Below are 22,243 nucleotides of genomic sequence, written 5' to 3' on the forward strand. Positions count from 1 at the left end.
TCGTTACAGGGTCCACCTAAACCGAACAAAGTCATCTATGACCTTGGGGCAGGGAAAGAAGACATGGAGATGCGAAGCCAGATCTACCAAACACTTATGATCCACGGCTAAATGCTACAAGCTAACATCATATCCTTAAAAGTTATGCTTTGTGCAGCATCAACCATTAGATATGAGCATTCCTTTGACCCTAACAATATCAGCTATCAAGTCTACCTTAATCAAATTGCAAACGTTTATCAGATCTTTTGGCAAAACCTTTTAAAACTGTTACTGTGTTCTCCTCAAATAATCTTCCAAAGCATTGTATAACACGTTTAATTGAGGGCATACAAATACACAATATATGGCTAATATTTTCCACTGTCCTACTACCTTAAGAGAATTTAGGCCAAGCTCAAACCTGATGGCCTTTGGGGAGACCGTGTTTGGAATAACATGAACCATATGCCATATTAAACCTATTTAAGGTTCCCAGAAATACCAAGACCCAGTCCAGATTAAGTTCATCGCCATATACAAGCTTTGGTATCACTTTTCCAATTAAGTTGCACATTTTTGCATACATTTACAATATCTATTTTTATAAACTTAATTTAAGCTATGAGGAAATCTGTCATTTACCTCAGCTAGTTCATTATGTAAGGATATCCCAAGTATACCAAATGCTTCATGTTTTCTCATAGAACCTTAATTCACTGTCCATTTCATGTTTACGCATTTCTTGCTATTTGCTATTGACAGAATTTTCCTTTTACATGTGTTGATGTTTAAAAGAAATGTGCACTTGAATAATTCGTAAAAGTAGTTAAGTCTCTGCAAACCAACTCCAGTTCGATCTAATAAGATAAAATCACCAGTGCAGGCTAATCACTTTATACGCAACAAACCTGATCTGGGAAAGGCAAAAGCAGCATGATCTAGGAATTTGCCTACATCTAAAACATACAAGTATTTTGATGAATGGTTATTAAGAAAGTTGACTAATTAGACACACGAACTAAGCTATGCACTAATTAGGTTGTAGCTGGGGCTTTCAGAATCACATGTTCACTCTAGCATATAGGGTTAGTAGGTAGCCTGTGCCAAAGGGCAAGATAAATGAATTACCTTTGGTACAACATTTTGATGTAAGCAACTATCTTATGGCCTACATTTCAAAAGATCACTGCATTTGAACACACGAGTAACAATGTCACTGGTGAATACAGGGAAATGTCTGAAAAAGATATACTTTTAATGTGTTCCAGAACAAATGTGTATTGGCCCCTGCATTATTTGTTTTGTATTGAGCTCAACTCCCTATAGGTATAGCACACTGTTAGGGGGAGCTGAGCAGTTAACATTGCTGTACTAGTTGATTCAATGTGTGGGTAATCATTGTTTTATCTCGTTGACGTGTAACCAAAAAGTATTAAGTGTGATGCCTTTAAGGATTAATGAAAGCTCTTTTTTCACATGTTGAAACATCCTATCGCAATGTCTAACATTACCTTTCTGTTCTACCTTTTACCGCATAGAATAACCACACTTTACTGAATAACGTATTGCCAATGCCTTTTGATAGGCCACTGAGAAAAGCAATTACCAATATCTCGTAAAGAACTAATGTCGACTAGTGTGCCTTCATGCTATGTTTCACTTCACCGAGCCCAATGGATTAAGAACGTGTGGTTTAATTGTGTTATCAAAATGCCACTGCAATAATACCTTTTTTAACCATTTATAGACAAATCCACCCAGATGTTTTGATTACAACTCCCACATCTCTGAAGACAAATGTAATGTATAAGGCATGCGTTTAAGATGTAACATCGGAAACTTAAGTGCCTAAATAACATCAGGCAGATCATGGTTGGAGGCACTTTAAAAATGAACATTGGGACACAATGTTACTCTGGGAAACGAGAGCAAAAAAGTAAACTTCTATTAGAGGTCAGTGAAATATTTCAGCAAAACTTTATTTCCCTAAAAATACCTATGCAGAGGAAGATGTGCTATATTACTTTGCTGTGTTGGGTGGATGGGAGTATAGGGTAAGGAAGGGAGAAACATCTCTACTCGAGAGGCTTAAAGGAATTCATTTTGAAATAAATGATACTGGCACTGGCACAAGCAAAGACACAAGCTTTAAGTGTTAGAGTCAGGTGACCCAGACTGTAGTGAACCGGAAAACTGCTTTTAGGAGAATGACTATCATTAATAAGCAAGCAACACATTTAGGAAAAGTATGCATGTTTTCAACTGAAATGGGTACAGGTGATTACCATTTACCCAAGATTATATAGACCATCCATAAAAAAAAGAATTAAATGGAAGTTTGCCATTATCAAAATAGAATGGTCTCATGTCCTGCACGAAACGCAAACTGAAAGAAATCAGACAGGTTCCCAAATGGTGCCTTCACAGTCTTCGGCTAGATGCCCTGCAGATGCATGAGCAAGATGGCTAGATGCCATGCTAGATGCATGAGCAAATGGCAGTGCTGTGTTGTGTTGCATGAGCAAAAGTAATATGACAAAAACCTTCCGGGCCATCCTATGGCATATCGCTCCAGAAATATTCAACTAAACGAGCTAACTGAGCTCTGCTCATCTGAACTTACCACACATCCATGAGATTGTTGTAGACCTGAACATGACAATGTACATATACACCTTCAATTGGAGGCTGCCCTTCTGAAATTCCAGAGAGGTCTGAGGACCACACCTTCCTATCACTCTATGGCCTCACCCCAAATTTCTAGACTTCACCTATTCACATCCAAATGTCTGGGACTACGCTCATTAAAATCTAATATTCTCAATTATCTGTGCTGACCAAATTGGTGATGTTGCTTTTACACTGGTCAAACATGGAATCACAGTCCCAGTACTTCCAGACTTAAACAGGTGTTGGACACAGTCTTCGCTCCAACCCAAGACTTTGAGTCACACAACAGGAGAGTAGCCCACCCTAGGAAGTAGAACGACCAGCATCACCTGGTAAATGCCATCCTCACTAACATTCCTGTAACCCATACAACCTCTTCCATCGCCTTGCCTTCATTTTGTGAGTGCCCTCCCTCTAAAAGCGCTTTGAAGTGGCAGAAAAATAGCATTCTAAAAATCCTCTAAATAAATGTGTGTACTGTACATGACCCTTCGTTGTTCATCTACAAAACATATGCCTATACTAGCAAAGATAATGGATATAACAAATCACTGTTACTTCAGGAACTGACCTGCTCCGCAGCTTCCCGGCTCATTGCTAATGCAAGCTGCAGCTGGAGTTCCTCCTCACCACTCGTCTGAGGCCGTGCTTGCTCCAATTCTGAAGACACTCCTGGGGAGGTAGCTATTGAAGATAAAATAGTAAACATTTTTCCAACTATAAAGCACAAATACTGCTCAAGATGCTGCACTCCATCTAACAAGAAAGTTCAATGAAAAATTAGCAAAAGAGCAGTGGCTAAAAATAAAAAGAATGGCGAATGAATGGTGCATAAAAACCACCATGGTCTCCTATCATTTTAGCCCTTTCTGAAATAAGCGGTTTTCAGAACTCCTTTTCCGCTTTCATAGCTCAGCACCCAGTTCTATTGTCAATGTTTAAGTGGGAGAAGAGTGTGCACCGGTGAACGAGGGGGCCGGGCCAGGCATGTACCACGTCCGAATAGGGGAAGAGGAAGCGATACATCAGCAGTTGATTTGAGTAAGTAAATGAGGAGGTGGGGTGAGGTATTCATTGGGGTGAAAGGCAGACTGACTCCCCCTTTCATGGGTATTAGCGAGGGGGTGGTGGGTCAATGGTGGATTCCCCTTTCAAGAAGGACGGCTGAGGGACCAGGCAGCGATGAGCGCATTGATGCTTTTACTGCTAGGAGAGACCCGCGCAGCAAATACAATCGATGTGAAGACATGGAACCAGACATACCACATGTAGATTAATTCTAGCCTTAAGAGTGTTTGTTTCACCATACATTCAGCGCTCTGCCTAGTTACAAACTTTACACAAACACATTAATTGTTACTTCAACTTCGCTTGAGCGATTCGTAGCCCAACCAGCACCACCATCCCAAGAAAAAAAGAGCAACAGGAAGCATTGGAGATAGGGACACAGATAAATGTTATGTTTATTAAGTTTATATATGGAGGGGACATGCAACAAAGACAGGTTAAGCATTAGAGATGTTGGGAAGAGAAAGCGAAGAAACCCCAAGAACCCAAGAACGCTTGAATGGCTGCTACCCGCACTCGCAGTGTGGAGAAAGAGGCCAAACATGAAGCCATCAATCAAGGACCCTAAGGGGATCATGGAAACAAGGAGACATAACTTTCAAATAGCAGAAAAGGATTGGTTCTGGGATTTCAGGATGGAAGGCTCACAGGACTGCTGGCTTGGGCATTATCAGCTCATCAACCAAAGACATAACATTGATTGGTCTGAAAGCAGAGCCAGGGGAAGGGGAGCATAGGTGGGGGGCACTCCTGGGCAGACATCAATCAACAAGGGTAATCAACGCGCATTGTCTACCACAATGAAGGCCTCAGTTACAACTGACCTCTTTTCTAATTCTCTCCAACACAGTGGCAATCAGAAGGGAAATGGACAAAATGCAAACAAGAGGCTTATTAGCAACACCAGAGATACTAAATTACTAATGTACGCCCTTTCCCTATCCCCACTTTCTCCATAATCTTAGAGACCCAACTACATGGTACTCGACCACAGCCATGTATTTCCCTCCAACAACAAAAAAGAACAATCCCTCAACTTGATTGAAAGCAGGTTCATGCTGTTGTTAACGGACTGGCACACTACGAGTCTGCGGGCAGGTGCCGTCCCGCCCGCTAGGGTCAGACCTGGCGGACAAAACGGCACCCGCCCGCAGAATTGCACGGAAGCACCAGCACCATTATTAACTGTGCTGATGCTTCCGTGCTCCCTATTCGAATTGAGTCCTATCGGACTCAAATGGGAATTCACAATTTCCGGCGCCTGACTTCAGAGTGCCAGGGCTGTAAGCCCCTGTGTTTCAGGGAAGTCAGGCACCGGAAAAATGTGCAAGTCTGGCGGCAACCTGCCGGTTTTACAAGCACGGTTACCGCCAGTCTTGTAATGAGGCCCAGTGTCTTTAGGCCTGCCATACAGGGACGCCGATTCACCAAAATGCCAGGGGTAGCAGAAGTAACATCCCACACAACATTGCAGGAAGTGATGTCACATGACCCTTGACCTGGATGGCATCAGTTCCTCTTTAAACCTGGTGACATCACACTAGTTTTCCCTTTGCCCTGGCACTTAGCCTCCGTGGCTAACCTCAGTACTTGCTCAACCTGGCCCCTGCCTCCTGCACCTCCACCCTCCACCCTACCCTCATCCCAGCCCTTTCACCCGGACCTTCACCATCTCATTGCACTTTTGCCACTGCACTTGCATGGTCAGAATGTCACAAGGCCTAGTATGACGGTTACTACTGTTTTTCCCTCTGTCTCCCCCTCCCCTTTTTTCTGTCTTGTGGCACCTGGATACACATGTGTGTATAGACTCCATACAAATGTCCAATAAAATAAATATCCTCCCGCTGAGTACCACCCCAGAAGGACTATCGGGTAGCAGTCTCACCTCCCTGGCCTCATGGGAAGGCCCCCCCTGGGGTAGAAGGGATGACATCCAAAGATGTATCACAATGCAATTAAAAATATACCATGCCACAGTACGGCATGTTTGGACTGGCTGCACCCAAATGCCAGCATGGCCAGGTAATTACACTTAGGATTGCTTCATCAGAGATGCCTAGTGCAAAATATCAGGTGGCTAGTCTAGCAATTTCTTACTGTGGCCTAACACCACATGATGCTTACTTCATTATCTATGCCGAGAAAATATACCACGACACAGTAAGAAAAGGATATACTGGCCACACCCAAATGCCAGACTAGACAGTGTGGTAGGGCAGAGGGACTGATTTGACATTATACTCATGATTCTATTACAAAATATAGATAAGGTATATCTTTCCTATTCTACAAGGGTTCCATACCTAACAAAATGAACTAAGGTGCTTGTCAGTCATCAGTGAATGTCTGAAATGAAGAACCGTCCACTGTACAACTCTAACCTATCTGACCCTAGCACTACTCTTACCAACCTCAAGATAGGAGAGGGTCTCCCTTCTCCTGTAGTTTGATTGGTCTCTCTAACACTCTTCAATAGATGATATTTAGATAGTCTATTCACTTTTACCAGTTCATACAGTTAGTTTACTGCATTCTTGAATTTGGGTTACTACGTCTGAGTTTCCTTATAACGCTTGATCCTTCCCTTTCCCTGGGTTGTTTTTCCAACAGTTTAGTTTTCCTATCTGGGATATTGCTTATATTTCTAAAAGTTCATGTTCCTTGAACCTTTCACCCTCAGCTTCATAAGATATTGACACAGTTTGTATCCCTATTACATTTCTCTTTTAGGGCTGACTTTTCTCTGTCCCTTGGGCCCTCCTTGATGTGCTTTACAATTATTTGGATAATTTCCAATACATTGGTCTTGCAGGTTTCGTTTTTACTGTTCTTATATTTTCTCCCTCCTGTCTGTCAAGTAGGAGTATTATAATAAGGACTCTCAGTCTGTCAAGTTTCTCTCTCTCTAGAATGACAAGGATGAACAGTTAATGATTCTCATGCACTCATATTATGTCTTTACTCTTGTGTCTGAGGAGTATGAGCAGTCAAATACTGATTTTTATCCACTCATTATTTGTCTTTACCCTCGACTGTGATGAGTACGAGTAGTCCAGTAATGATCTACACTCCCTTCCCTGGGTCTCCCGTTATCCCCTTTACCTTCCGTGTTGAGGGTTAACGTCACCGGGAACATGACGGGTTTCCTATCCTCTCTTCCTGGCGACTTGTGTCCTTCCAGTTTCTATTTCCTTATTTCTTTCTGTATGGCAGTCTCTAATCTCGGAGTTCCACTTACCCCGAGTTCACTGTGTGCAAATGGTCTCAGTGTAGTTAATTGGACCTCTGATCCACCACGAACCTCCTGTGGTCATGCCACCACTCTCGCTCACATCTCTTCGGGGCGCTGTGCATAATCCATCCCTACTGCATTTCTTGCTACCGACCATAGCACGTCTGACCGCTCTGGGCTCTGCACGACTTACCCCAGCTCCTCGTAGCCAGTGTGTCACTCCTTTCAAATCTTGCGAGCAATGACCAAGCCGGCATAGAACAACATCTCAGTAAGAGTATGGAGGTCAATGTCTTCAAGGGGGAGGCAAATGGCAGCAGAGTGTTTGAAAGCAGAGAGCATTAAGCATGGCCAGATTAGGCAGGTCTCTGCCTATGAATGTTTTCGGAGGAGGGGTACAGAGGCATGGTACACCAGTCGAATGAGCGGTGGAAGAGGGACAGAGGAGGAAGGAGTAGCAGGCGCAGGAAGGAAGTTGATGAGGGATGGCAGGAGCCAGTCAAAGGGGAGGAGGTTGGTTTGAGGACCCTGGGCCATGATAGTGCCATTGCGATAGACATTAATGATACACCTGGATCATGAGAAGCCCGCCAAGAGAACTTCCCATCTAGTGCCATCGTTAATGGGTGAGGATAGGAAAGGAGAAAGAGTAGAGAAAAGAAGAGGGGTCCAGACATCTGGAGAGGGGGCAGAAAAGAGGATATCAGTGACAATCTGTCTGGAAGTTGCTCTGACGTAGGTGTCTGATGGGAGGACCAGGACTGGTGGCCAGTGACACTTTTTTTTTTAAACGTTTTCCTTCCCGACTGAGATAAGGAGGATGGGTGATAAGAACAAATGCCTGATTGCACTCCTATTAGCCCTATGATGAAGAGGTGGGCCAATGCGTGCAGCTGCAGTGCTCCAAGAAAGTGAGGCTCTCCGGTGCCTAGAGGAAGAGCGAAGGCAGCAGCCATGATGGACAAACTGAGCGCCCACTGATGGTAAAGCCCATGCGGCAATGTGCACACTCTGTAGCAGCAGAAGTAGAATGCACACTAAAGCATGTTACTGTTTGCACACAATATTAAATAGCTTACAGTGCCCCAAAATACACTCCGACTCTTAAGCACCACTGAAATTGCATTGAAATGAACGGATGGCCCTGCTGGGCTTACCTAGCAGTGCGGATGTTGCTGCCTGAACGATGCCGCCTCATTGAGTCAAATGGTGGAGGTGGATTCCACAGAGCTGTAGATGGAAAGAGAGGGAAGTGGAAAGTTTGGCAAAAAAGGACTCCTCGGACGAGTTGTGGCTGAGGAATGGTGTGACCGGCCTGGAAAAGGGGGGTTGTCTCCATGAATCAATGGATACTGGTTGTCACGATGGGCCTCCTAAACAGATCCACAGTGTAAATGGAGTGACATGGGAGAAAGAGATTGTAGACAGCAACAACATCCTGGTATGTGTTGACCATTCCACCCTAGGCACAAATGAGTCATTTCACAAGGATGCACTTCGTACTTACCCAAGTCTGGATGCTGAAGGCTTGGTGGAAATGGCAGTCACTGAAGTCCTAAGGGACTACCCTTTTGAGAGACGATGTTGTGAAGTGCATCACTGTTTTAGCTGAGGAATCTGCCAATTTAGCCAGCGGGTTCTAGACTTGACTGAAACCTGAGGATTTGGAACTTGTGTGGAATCCTTTTCAGGGGAAACATTGTTATGCTTCTCAAGGGGATCCTAGACAATGCGATTCGTCTGTTATTGGGTTAAACCCCAAACTTTTAACCCTTGCACGATCCTTGGTGTGGCCAGTAATTCTTTTTAGCCCCTTTGGGGGAATCCTCTGAGATCACTTCGGTAATTTTAGCCATGGGTAGGGGGATGCTCTGCTTCTCTGGTAGATTTTTTAGCCCCTCTAAGAGGAACCTCAGGGTTGCCCCTGGTAAATGTTGCCTCTGAATGGGGAAACTCACAGGAACCTCCAATATTCAGCTCAATCCACTTGTGGGGTACCTTGAGATGATTCAGAGTAAGACTAAGGTCTACTCGACCCCTACCTGCATTATAAGACCCCAAAAGAAGTCACCTGACCAGGGTGCCCTGAAAAGAAGAGTACTTCCTGGACAACAGCCCTTCTCTCTTTAAGTCCCTCAGGAGAAATGCGTTGAAAAACCTCTTCCCACATCTGCAGTCTTCTCTCAAGTGCATGTACGGACAGTCACAATAAAAAACACAAGCTCAACCAATGGTCCAGACATAGGCACTCTAAGCAGAGGTTATGGGGATCCACCAACGTGCAGTAACGCCTGTAAGACACACGAGACAAACCTTTTATGCTCCAGCATACGTGGAGGGAAAATGCCAAATGTGGGAAGCAAAAAAATAATAATAAATGCCATGACAAGGCAAAAAGGCAGAAAAAACTCTTGCATGTGCGACCCTATGACCAATCCAGACAGCAGAGAGAAAACTACTGAAGGGTGAGGCTTGGGCGGGGCACAGTAAGGCAGAGCAAAGGCCGCGCATGTGGCAGCCCTCATGTAACATTTTTTTAAAGCATTTTTTGGTGCTACAAGTGCTACGGTTCAGTCTCGAAGGGCAAAATGTCCCGCAAGTATAGAGGAGAGAGGACATGACATAGAAGAACAAGTTACTTACCAACTGGTAACGTTCTTTCGACTGGATGTTCCTCCGACGTATTCCACATCTTGGACATTAAATGTCCAAGATGTGGAATACGTTGGAGGACACAATCCATTAGAAGTATGTTTGCCCAAACACAAACACTCATACCCAGACCAACTATGCCACATACATTTTAAATCCCTCCCTAGAGGTAAACATCAGAACTTTGCACTTCTAATGCTAACTTACAATCCACCACCCCAGCCAATGTAACATAGAACCACAAGTACATGAGGCTCCGGTGTGTGGGCACAAATGCCTTTATGCCCTTGACGTATCACCTAGAAACACACCTGAGTAGTTTGAAACTTTATGCATTCACCCAGCAGCAAAGCTATCTCACATTTACCATCTGCCACTCCTAACTTAGCACACCTGCCCATTTCAGATTCACCAAGAGCACCTGAAGACCATGCAAATGACAATGGTGTGTGGCATAAATCCCAGTAGTTTATTGGATATTTGTAAGGCGCCTATACAACAAATGCTGTTTCAAGGCGCCACAAGACAAACAAGGGGCCTATGGGGGAGACAAGGGAGTAACAAAGGAGGGACTTGAGGAGCTTCCAAACTTAGCCTGAGAGGGGCAGGAAGACAATTCCAGAGGGAGGCTCCTGTGGATTAGAGAGCTCTAGCCCCTTCACTCTCAACTAAGAGAAGCATCTGATATGCAGGGAATTGGAGCTAGAAGACCAAAGGTCTCTAAGCAGGGAGGTATTTAGGGAGTGAGAGAGCTGGAGGTAACATGGTCCCAGGCCCCAGAAGGCCTTATGGATGAAGCAGTGGGCATTGTACTTGATCCTAGCAGCAACCGGGAGCCAGTGCAGAGATTTTAGGGCTGGAAATGCAGTCCATGGGCTTGAGGTCAAGGATACGTCTGGCAGTCCTATTTTGGATTAGTTGAAGGGTGTGAAGGGAGGATAAAGGAAGGTTGAGGAAGAGGCTGTTGCATTAGTCCAGCCCAGAGAAGACTAGAGCAATACACAAGATGTTAATGCTGTCCCACACAAAGATATACATTTGAGTTACATGTACAGCCAGTCACACTGACATGCCATGAATGAAACCTGGGCACTAGGAAGAAAACCAATTTGTATCTCAACTTCAGAATTAAGACTGCATATATTCTGTGACGAATCTGAAATGTGTGTCCCTTCTATGCAGAGAGGAGCCACCCCCTGTGAGGCTAGGGAGGTGAGCCTGCTAAGCAATACCCTCCCTAGGGGTCTGGGCAAGTAGAACCTCGCTGGGAGCGACTCCCCTCTTGGGGACAAGGACTCCCACATACAGATGTGGAAAAGACCAATATTCTCTGCAACAACTACATTTAACAATGATCCTTCTTTACGTGTATTGGCTGCAGGCAATGCTGAACAGAGCCTGAACGCCATGATCAGCGAAGGACACTGTTCCGTTTATTCATGTGGCCAATAGAAGAATGGGAACTCCTACGGAGAAGAGAAACACTATGCAGAGGTGAGCCTCCGCATTGTTGACATCCTGGAGGGGCAGAGCCACACTGGTACACAGAGCCAGTGGCAGCAAGATGAACGCCAAAGAGTTGACTTTCTCCACGAGCGAGGGACCAAGGTCAGAGAGGGAGCTGAGACAGGAATTCCTGTGTCTGATCTGGTGGCACGACCACTAGGGAGCAGTGGTGGGCGAGGAGGCAGAGACCGGATGCAGAGACCAGAATGCACGAGGAAGCCAGAGTCCCTGAGGCACTACACCCGTCGGACCATAGTTACAGAGCCAAGTTGAAGGGGAGAAAGCCAAAGAGCTTACGAGATATCGCTTCAATGTATGTGAGTTGTGAGTGACGGCTATGAAAAGCTATGCTGGGCACGGAAGCTTGAGAAACAGGAATATGCAAATATCCTATGCAAAGGGGATTGCGTGAAATACAAACATTGTGAGTAACGGCTACAAAAGTGATTCATATTACGGGAACCTGAGAATCCCGAACACACAAATACCCTGTTCAAGGGGGATTGAGAGAGATATGTACATTGTGAATGAAGAGAGGGTCCCAGGAATGCCCCTCCGCACCCCCATGAGCATGACAGGCCGAAGAATCAAGAAAGCTTGAAGTCACTCCGATTTCCGACGAACACCAAGTGCACCACTGACTGACACGTATGTAGAGAGGTTTTCCCTCAGACAGCCATTCCAATCATATCTACTGCATACCCTTCCAGATCCAGGGAACCCCACAGAGATCATGGACCTGAACACTATAATATACTGCATCGATTAAGTACCAAGAAGCCACTGTGCTGGCATCACTAGTGACACCACGACGTAGCAGCGTTGGACATGAAGCACACTCGAAGCCCTGCACAGTATTAAACAAATCCACACCTGCATACACGAAGAACACGCTTTCACAGTTCTGTAGGTAGAGGACAGATACATATACATACCGTCAAAGCTTTTATTATTTTTCTCATAAGCCAAATGCAGCAACGCTGAAACGCAAGGCAACAAGAGATCCTGAGCAGGCTTGCAGATGCTTATGGCAATTAACTCTATGGGACTACAGGAGTATATATGCAGTGTGGTAAGACCATGTATGACTAACTTATAGCTAACATAGCACAGTATGAGCATGTAGAAATCACATTATAGGTCTAAGGAAAATTACAGAAGGCCTCAAGCCACAGAACACCAGACAAGAGAAGCTGGCTCAGGCTGCATGAAGCAAGGACCAAGCTCACAACCAAGGTCAGAGAAACAGTCACATTCCAAACTTCAAACAAGGGATCAGCTGTAGAAAAACAAATAAATGCAGTTGTGTCGTCGATAAATGATCGCCCTATCACTCTACTCCCTGCAATGGCAAAATTGTTGGAATCCATTATCACTCCCCAGCTCTCGGATTATCTCGAGACCAATAATATTCTTCACTGCCTCCAGGCAAGCTTTCGCCCAGGGATGAGTACAGAGTCTATAATGATCGCTCTTCTTGACGATATAGTGTCATGATCTCTGCTTCCAAAAGGTCAGGGTTTTCCCAACTCCCTTGGAAGCAGATCCATAACCCAGGTTCCGAGTGCCAACCAGTCCCAATTGGGACCTTTTGGACCCAGTCCTGGCGCCAGTGGCACCAGGCTCATAAATATGCCCAGTCCCAGCGCTGGAAGCGCCGGGCTCATAATGCTTGGGTGGACTTACCTTCAGCAGACCATGCTGCTTACTTGCCTGCTAGTTGAGCCTCTGATCCTCTTCTGTTTGGAACTACTTTTCCTGTTGGGTGGGGCTGGAGCCACTCCCTAGATTCAGAACACTGGAACTCTTCTGGAAGGCAGGAACTCTTTTCTTACCAGGAACTCTTTTCTTACTTAGGCGTGGCTGTGGAAGGAGACACCTAAGCACTACAGGAGGCTATTTAAACCACACCCGGTGGATGAATCTTGCTTTGCGTTATTCTGCAACCTCTGCAGCAGAACGCTCATCGTGTCTTCTGCATCCGGTCCAGGGCCTAAGGAAAAAGGCTTACCATCCTGAATCCAGTCTTCAGCAACACCTATAAAGACAAGAAAGAACAGGTTAGCATTCCGGCATCTGAAAGGCAAAGGCTTACCTACTCTTCGTGCGCTCCGGAGGTCTTCACACTGCATTCCGGCATCTGAAAGACAAAACAAGGTGCGTTTAAAGACATTGGGGAACTTTAATACTCACGTGCCATTACTCCTTTCCACATCTAATCCAGTGGGTATTCCGGCACCCTGCAGCCGCTCCGAACACGTACCTGCAAAATAAAAAGACAGTTAGAGCGCATAGTGAAGCAGGCAACAAGCGCTTACTTACGTGCTTCCAGGCGCTTCTATTCATCACACGGGCTCCATCTTCAACTCACTTCAGCCCGTCATCCGCCATCGCCGGAACCCTGCAAAACAAGAGACATCATTACTAAAGACTTTAAAGACATTTGAATGACTCGAAACTTACCGTTCGTGCAGTAAACGACGGACAGCAGTCCTCTGAAGTCAAGAGGCCTGCGCTACCTATCCAGTGAAGAAACTGGTTACAGCACCCTGCCCCGAGGCAGATGGAGAGCTCGGCATTCACTTACCTAAGGTGAGAGCGTTAACCTTTGGGGGTCTACAGGAGAGGAGAAGAGGAAAGAGATAGGGACACCCCAATAACCCCAGTTCATTAATCCCATATTTTCTATCTGCAGACATCTTACTCTACACGTCAGGCATACAGTGCACAGAGGTCCAGCCCAAAGAGCCAACCAGGTGCTACACATCACCTTTGAAGATACGGTAGTCGCCCAGTCAAGACCGGCGCCTCTGCGAGAATCAGGTGAGCGTTACATATAGCAGGGCTACAAAACCACTGAGAGACTAGTGCACTCATTCTACTAGATCTCTCCTCGGCCTTCGACACCATTGACCACCAAAGACTCTTGCACCGTCTTTCTGATGCGGATGCCTCGGGTGTCCCCCTGAAGTGGTGGTGTTCTTTTCTGTTGGTCCGTACTCAGGTGGTGTCTCCTCCCCCTTTCACTTCTCCTCCCATGGTGTTTGGCTGTGGAGTCCCTCAGGGGTCGGCACTCTCTCCACTACTCATATGGTTGCACTGACCAAGCTTATTTTTAGTTTAGGTGTGCACTTTTTCCATATACGCTGATGACATCCAGATTCTTTTTCGTATTAACGCCCCTCAAGAAAGTCCCCCCCAGCATCTGAGAGACTGTCTCAGCGGGAGGAAAGTGGATGACTGAAAATTGGTTAAAACTGAATGGAGAGAAGACGGAGGTATTGGTGATTGGCAAGAAGTCCCCCAATTCCTGTTGGAATTGTGACTACTGGCCAGCCTGCCTGGGGCCGTGCCCGACTCCCTCGGTTCTAGTCAAAAGCCTTGGCATTAAGTTCATGGCTTCTGGCTCCAGACAGTCCCAAATCACAACAGTTTGCCAGGCTGGGTTTGCCAAACTGAAGATCTTACAGAAGGTACTCAGCTTTCTTCCTGATGAGGCTATGGCAAAAATTGTGACTGCCTCCATTATGGGGGCAATAGACTATTGTAATGGCATCTATCTCGGACAACCAGAGATGCTAATTCAGAGGCTTCAGATTCTTCAAAAGGCAGCTGCCAGACTGGCTCTTAACGCCCCTAGACTCTCACTCACTTGATCTTCTCCAACACCTTCACTGGCTGCCAGTCAAAGCCCGGGTGAGCGTTAAGATCTTATGCACGGTTCACTGTGCTATTCACTCTGTGGGTGCCCAATTTCTTCAAACTAAGGTTTCCCTCTACCAACCTACTAGATCACTTGGTTCCTCTAACCAATTTCTGCTGTGTCCCCCCCCCCCGCTTCAGGCGTGCCCAGACCGGCGGCTGATCGTTTTCTGTGCTGGCCCCGTCATTATGGAATGCTCTTAAGCATCACATTAGGAGCAACCATGTCTTATTCAGCTTCCGTAAACAACTTAAAACACTGCTGTTTTAGAGTGGGTTGCTTTTCCTTCTACTCCCTACTCCTACTAGCGCCTAGATGCCATCAGGTCCTTGCTGCGCTTTACAAATATTGTTACAATAAAATACAATACGGACCCAAAGCACTCAATTTTGTGGTCCACAACCACGTGATGCAGCCAAACTAGACAATGGGACTTCACTAGTGATGGCAAGACGAGCTGTTCTCAGCAACCCAGGCGGCAAGTGAAACAAATCTTGCTACAGGGAGCGCACTCTCATTGGCAAAGGTGATCTACTACCAGATACAATTCAGTTATTTCACATCACCTTGAAGAGGTGCAGAGAGGGCTGAGTACCAAACTGGGTACTAGGCCTGACCAGATCTAGCCAATCAAGAGACAGAAATCCAGGGTTGTATGGCAGAGAACAAGTGCCAATGGTAAGTCTACAACCCTGCAACAATGAAATAGATAGTTTCTTGGGGACGGGGCAGGTCAGCCACCTGACGTGCGAGAGCCAGTAAAATAATCTCTATAGGGGTTAGCTATGCGTTACTACTCTTAGCACCATATTAGAAATGGGGATAGGTTTGGGGGGGGGGGGGCTCAGATGATTACAACATGTGGCATGAAAACTGGGAAATGCACCATGGAAAATTGAGATGTACTGGAGAACTGTGATTGTCTTTTATGATCCCTGTAGGTTTTTGTAATAAACCCTGCTAACTTGCCCTTGTCGGAGTCCTCAGTTATTCTGTTAGGTCCTTGAGGGATCAATCCTCAGGCCTCTGGTTCCCACCAACTTGAATTACATCAGTGAGAGCTATCAAAGTTACGGCAGCCCGAGAATCCAGGGTGCACGAATACCCTATATAAGGGGAAAAGAAAAGGGACATGAACACTTGGAAAAGCCAAGGAAGCAATACACGTCTGATAAGCCAGGGTGGACAGCTGGCCTATGTGAAATAACCTTGGTGAAAGACAACCTATCTGAGGAGTTCAGGAGCTGGAGAGAGTCCGACCGCCTTGAAGGTGAAAGTGTTTATTTCCAAGTAATCCTGGAGGGATTCAAAGGTTTGCAACAAGAGGCAGCTGTCTTCATTAAAAGGAGAGTGAAGATCATAAACTTGATACAAAGGCAGGGAAGGATATCCTGACGGGCACCATTCGCTTTTGTTTTGCTAGGCAGGGAAACTCGCACAGCTATAGGGGAAGTTAGGCATTTTTCCTTTTAATTTAAATAAAACTTTGTTAACATGAGTCCTCACAGCACCAGTCCCACACCAGATAATATGGGCGGCTGTTGGGGACCTAGCAATTCCCTACATACATTTGACTGACTCTGACACACACAGACACACACAGACACACACAGACACACACACACTTTACCTCTCCTCTCACTACTTCTGGGCGTTCATCCTCACAGCGTTTCAAGGCCATACCAGTGGCAGTATGTGCTACAGAATGCCAAATAACAAAATTACATACTGGGCAAACGTTACTAGCGGCAATGTCAGGTTAGCTGCTAGTGACTCATTCACTAGCAGGACCTTATGGGTATAAGCAACTAGAAACTGGATTTCACCAAAAATAAGCATTGGGGACAAGCTCTGGAAACTCCCCTTTGATCTGGGAAGGTTTGGCAAATTCTACAGAGGACAGATAATCTCCACAAGGTGTTAGATGTGAAAGTTTCAAAGGCATGCCTTGCCAGTAAAATGGCCAGTTCACACCAGTTTGCGAATTAACAGACTTTTGGCAGAGTTCGAGCAGCCAGGAGAGAAGCACCAGTCCAAAGAAGGGTCTCTCAATCTTGGATTCTCCCTGGGCTACCAAACCTCCTATGCCCCCCTCCCCACTGCAGGTAGAGCACTGTGGGCATGACAAAACCAGGATGAAAACTCTGATATAGCAGCCTTAACTGGACCCCTTCCAGAAGGCAAGAAGGAACCAATAAGCTGAATAGGATTGCCAATGGAAGGGGGTGAGACCAATCTGAGGATTTTCCCCCAGCATCCCATAGAAGATTTTGGGGCGATCTGCTGGCTGGATAAAACCTACTGCAAGCAAAAACCACTAATACCCATGAATCTTCTCACTGGCGGTGATAGAACCTACATATGCTCTCTAGTAACATTGCTAGCTAAAAAAGTGCAGAAAAAAAGGATCCACCTTGCCCTTGGAGACCCTAGGCATGGTCTCCCAGCAACCAAAGAATTGGTCCTTGCTCTCCCTTGCATAACCGAACCACTTGCACACTGGTTTGGCACCTTCCACAGCATCCAAGCTGCTGCAGGAGAAGTACAGTAATGTTTTACTTCGACACTCAACCACTTCACACATGTCCAAGATTCGCTGGACGTCGAAGGTCTGTCTCCTCGTCACACACCTGCATAGTCTTGCAGTGCAATCGACATGACATTGCTTGCCATTATGCAGAGTCGCCAACCTGCAAGCCGTTGTTGCTGCCAAACAGCATTGTTAGTCGACGCTGCTCCTAGATTCTGGATCAGCACAGTCAATGCACCCAGGATTTGATGCATGAAAGCCTGCAAATCAAGAATAAGGTACATATATTTGTTCTACCCACTGGCCTGCTGCAAAGAGCCCTATGGATATTTAAGACCGTTTGTTACCTTTTTAAGAGAATACCTTTAACTGGAACATTTGTTGCAGAAACTGCTTGCCTGGCTACCCAGTCTTCCAACCCAGAGTGCCCCCTTATTCCAAAGTCTGCATTCTCTGCGTTTTCCCTTACAAGGGTGGGTCAGTATTTTAATGATTAGTGGTATTTTTAGATAAAGACCGCATTTTTGTAGAACCTTAGTTGGAGATTCATCTAATTTGGTAGTACATAACTAGCAGGATTTGCTTTGCTTCTGTCCTAGCTCAAAGCCCGCCTGACTGCTCGCTGGCATTTGCCAACAGGCCGGGAAGGGACCATAATATGCTAACGTCACCCCCAGACCAGCTGTAGAGGAAAGCAGATTAGGCAAACTCCGACAAATAGGCAACTGGACGGGACATTGGCACCCACATGAGCCACACAAGTTATTTTTACGATCTTTTGTTTAACAAAAAGACAAGACACTCAAAGTGGATTTTTGAAATCCCAGATCTCTATATTTGCTTAAGAACAAACACCTGAAAGCATTCTCAACAGACTTAACCCCAATACAACCCTTAATCGGGGAGCCTTGCTAGCTGCATCCTCACCCTCAGAAGTCACAAAAAGGGACTTGTTAAGGTAAAAAGTCGCAGCAACTACCCGTTCATACCTCATGACCAGCCACATTTTGAGTTTCCCCTGTGGTGGCGTAATGGAACTCAAGGAGGCCTACAATCGAAAGGGGCAAGCCCATCTCATATCAACACTGTGTGCATGACTGGAGCAGACATCCAACGTGCTCGTCCCGGTCAGCCTCCAAGGGAAACTGTCACATGATGCTCATCTGCACACATACCCTGCATCTTCTCTGCTGCGTGGTACCCAGAAGTCCCCCACACTCCTCAGTGTGGAAGCACACGGTCAAGCAGTCCATGCTGGCTGCTTGCCCAGATGTTTCTCCAGCACACAGCCACCACACCCAGTCACGGTCTTACCTGGGTGGGTTGCACAGCTCACCTTTGCACGCTGCTCCCAGCCAGTCTGGCTTCAGAGCAGGAGAGTGGTCAAAATCTACCCAAACTGCACCGACAGCATGGCAGCCATGAGCTTTGATTTACATGCCAGACCAATCTTTCTCCCAGGCCACACAATGGATGCAGCCTGGGGACTCTGCAGCCGGGGAGGAGGCGGTTTACAGATCTCCTCAGCCCACTCCACGACAGGCTGATCATGTCCTCTATTGCACTGCGCTCCCCTACCTAGTGTACCACTGAAGGACACCAATGCTTTCACTTCTTGCTGGGTCGCTCGTGGAATACATGGCTTGGCATGTTGCTGGTCAGTCGTGCCCAGTAGCTCAAGGCATTGGCTATTCCTTAGCTGATCCTCCTTTCTCACAGCTAGCCATCTTGATTTTGTGGTCCTTCCTTCCCTTAAGGACAATCCTCTACTCTGGTCATCCGGTGGTGGCCATTCCCAATTGTAACTAAACTCAGCATTCCATGAGCTCTCCCAAACAGTGGTACTTTCCTGCTGCAAAGTACATACAGTAAGACAGTACAAAATAACAAATACAAATCACATTCAGAATGAACAGGTTTTAAACAAAGCTTAGGTGTGGTTTTTATTTACTTCTGGTTCCGTGTCCCTTCGAAGGGCGGGAGGGGGTATAATATCACTTTGCACGATAGTAGCTAGGCCTAGTAAAAAAATATTACCCACCTCCTCAGTTATTCACATGCACGCAGCAAGCAATGTTTTACCTGCCAAAAGTCAATTATCACTTGCCAATGACTAGTTGCCAGGATAAACCTTGAGCCACCACTAGAGTTCGTAACCACATGATAGGCTGGCCCCATTTAGGCCAGGGGTTACACAATTCTCAAACTTCACAGAGGTATAACGGTCGGGATGTGCCTCACCTTTATGATTGGGATCACTGCTGGTTTAGTATTAGCGTAGGGTTGAGCAGGAGTAGCCAGTACTGATCCCTGTGCTTCTGCAGAGCAGTAGTCAATTCATCACACTATTTTAACTCAAAAACACAGGCACTATGCCCGTTTTCCAGCTGCACTTAGGCAGGCGTTCAGAAAAAATTCAGCCTCTTAGTTACCACTTTCTTTAACATAAGACAAAGACAGTGTGACAGAAGAGTAAGTAATTGTTGAAATGCACTAATAATTAAGGTCACAATGGCTTGCTGCGGAATTTGAAACAGAGGGAATGAATTTCATGGGGAGCGAGTGTAAATCAACAAGGTTGTGTCAAGAGCGCGCATTTTTCAAATTCCTGAGTTTTGGATATCAGCACTACGTCCAGGACGCTCAGATTTCCGGTAGCATGTCCCAGCTGCAGTGAGCCTGCAGAAAGGTTATGGCCCCAGTAACAATATATTATTTCACATTCCCGTAAACGTTCATGAAAGACCTGCATACATGCCGGTGCCAGGAGTAAATTCCCAGATAACAGGGAGAATGCGAATATCCCTTGCAGCCAGAAGAATCCGTTTTAGGGGATTTCTTAACTGCTATATTTACACACGGTATCGCCACCTCGTGATATTGCCATCAAAGAAGCACTACTTCAACATAGCATTTTATTCTCCATTTTCTCTCTTCCTTCTTTACCTACCACAACATCTAACTCTAGCCTTAATCCCAGCCAAATTCCAGAGAACATGGACATCCCAAAAGTGGCATTCAGAACGGCGAGATATAACCCTGCAGTGTCAAAGTATGTGCAACATTATATAATTTGACAGATTTTAGCACATTCTAGATAGCATATACAAAAGATTATACAATGTATGGAAGTCAACAATATCAGCATAAAAACAACAAATTACTTTCCTTATTACAGCCTAGTTCTGATACCAACACTCGTATGCAATAACGAAATGACGCTACGAAGCTGTAACTTCGTACAGTTAAAACATCGCAATCCTGCCACAAGGAACAGAATTCCAGTTACCAAAAACTCATTCAAATAAAGGCATGCCCAGCTTTTCAGATTGCTTTTTTTGTATTTTTACTTGGTTTATTTAAACCTTACACAATACAAAAAAGATGATTAAAACGTGCATACGTTAAATAGAGAAACAAAAAATGAGATGACACACACTAAGAAGAGATAAAATAGAGAAAAACAAAATAAACTCACTTCACTCTTACACTTGATTGAATCATCAATTAGATTCCTATACAGTTCATCTACTACATAATTTTAACTATAAAAACATAAAAACGAAATAAAGAAACAGACATAATAAAAATAAACCAGACCATCCCAGCAATGCAGGACATTTCATAGAGTCAAGGAGTTAATCCTATTTTAAGGAATTTAATCACTCTAATCAAAAGTGACGCCAGGCCACCTTCTAAAACATGTTGCCAAAAGGTATCGTCATTAAAGATGCTAAATTATGTACGAACTGAGCAAATGTATTTTCCCCTCGCCTTCTTAAGTGCAGGGCATGTCATCACTAGCACACCTTCCGCCGGGGCTAGCCATAGACTTCTGTTGAACAGCATTTCCCTTGTGGGGAGCAAGTTGAACCTCATTCTCGTAAAGAGATCTCTGAATCGGCTGTCTGGACATTGTTTTAGGTATTTCAACAGGTGTCCCATTTTCTTAGCCTCCAAGTGTATTTCGGTGTATAAAGAGTACTTCTTTCTTTCTTCACAAGTATGCATCCACTCGGTTTCCAACATTTTCTCTTTCAATTTGTCAACATTCCCCATTAAATCGTCCAAGTTGATTTCATATAATGCCATTATGCATTCACAATCATATCTGAATGGGACCATGGGCCCACACCGGATGTAGGACAGTTTTTACCAATGAATGCATACCATGAATTCGAGGCACTAATCAACAGCTTCCGGTAAAGCAATAACTTGTTCACATGTACTACACTCTTCATTGACGATAGACCCAATTCAAAACGCAAAATCAAACAGAAACACATGAAGGTTAGCCTAGTACTCTCCTCCAAATCAAGCCCTCCTCAACCTTATGCAATTCTAGTTTTTCATCATCTAACCCTATTTTTCAAGGCCATACAATGCTGCTGCTATCCTTACTTTTATAGAATACGATTAACGGAAGGCGGGTAAACCGGCAATATTTTCTTCATAAAAGCCATTTGGGCTACCAACTGTGTACCCTTTTCTCACACAGCTTGCCTCCTAACTCTGAAGTCTGATGGCCTCACTAAATGTATTCCCAAGTACTTTGCAGTAGAAAAAAACAGGTAATTTAGTTCCTCCCATTTTCCAAATAAATCGTTTTTCCTTTTGCTTCTTGCCATTAAAACACATAATGGTAGATTTAGATGGATGTACTGCAAGACTATTCAAAATCGCATATGCCTCAAAATGCATTAGGAATCTCTGGAGACCCATCGGCGTCCTGTCCATCAATAGCACATCATCTGCATAGACAACCTATGAACATAGTTCCCCCTCAAGTCATGGGGGAGCAAAACCTGATTCCCCAAAAATTCCCCCAGATTGCCTTCCTCTCAACTGACAATTCGCAGCGTTTCATTTGGACGCATAAAGATAAGGTAGTGTGTTT

At 45.2% G+C, this 22,243-nt stretch overlaps 1 protein-coding gene across 3 annotated transcripts in view; it reads right to left on the reverse strand.

Annotated features, from left to right (window-relative positions):
* The window catches only part of EPN2 (epsin 2), a 592,428-nt gene that overhangs the window by 255,488 nt on the left and 314,697 nt on the right, over positions 1–22,243 (reverse strand). For all 3 annotated transcript variants that reach the window (XM_069645677.1, XM_069645678.1, XM_069645675.1), the window contains exon 4: positions 3,224–3,336. In XM_069645677.1, coding sequence (XP_069501778.1) covers positions 3,224–3,336 — 113 coding nt within the window. The remainder of the gene's footprint in view (positions 1–3,223; positions 3,337–22,243) is intronic.

This window comes from Ambystoma mexicanum, chromosome 2p, assembly GCF_040938575.1.
Source record: "Ambystoma mexicanum isolate Mex_15411 chromosome 2p, UKY_AmexF1_1, whole genome shotgun sequence".
Lineage (NCBI taxonomy): Eukaryota > Metazoa > Chordata > Amphibia > Caudata > Ambystomatidae > Ambystoma > Ambystoma mexicanum.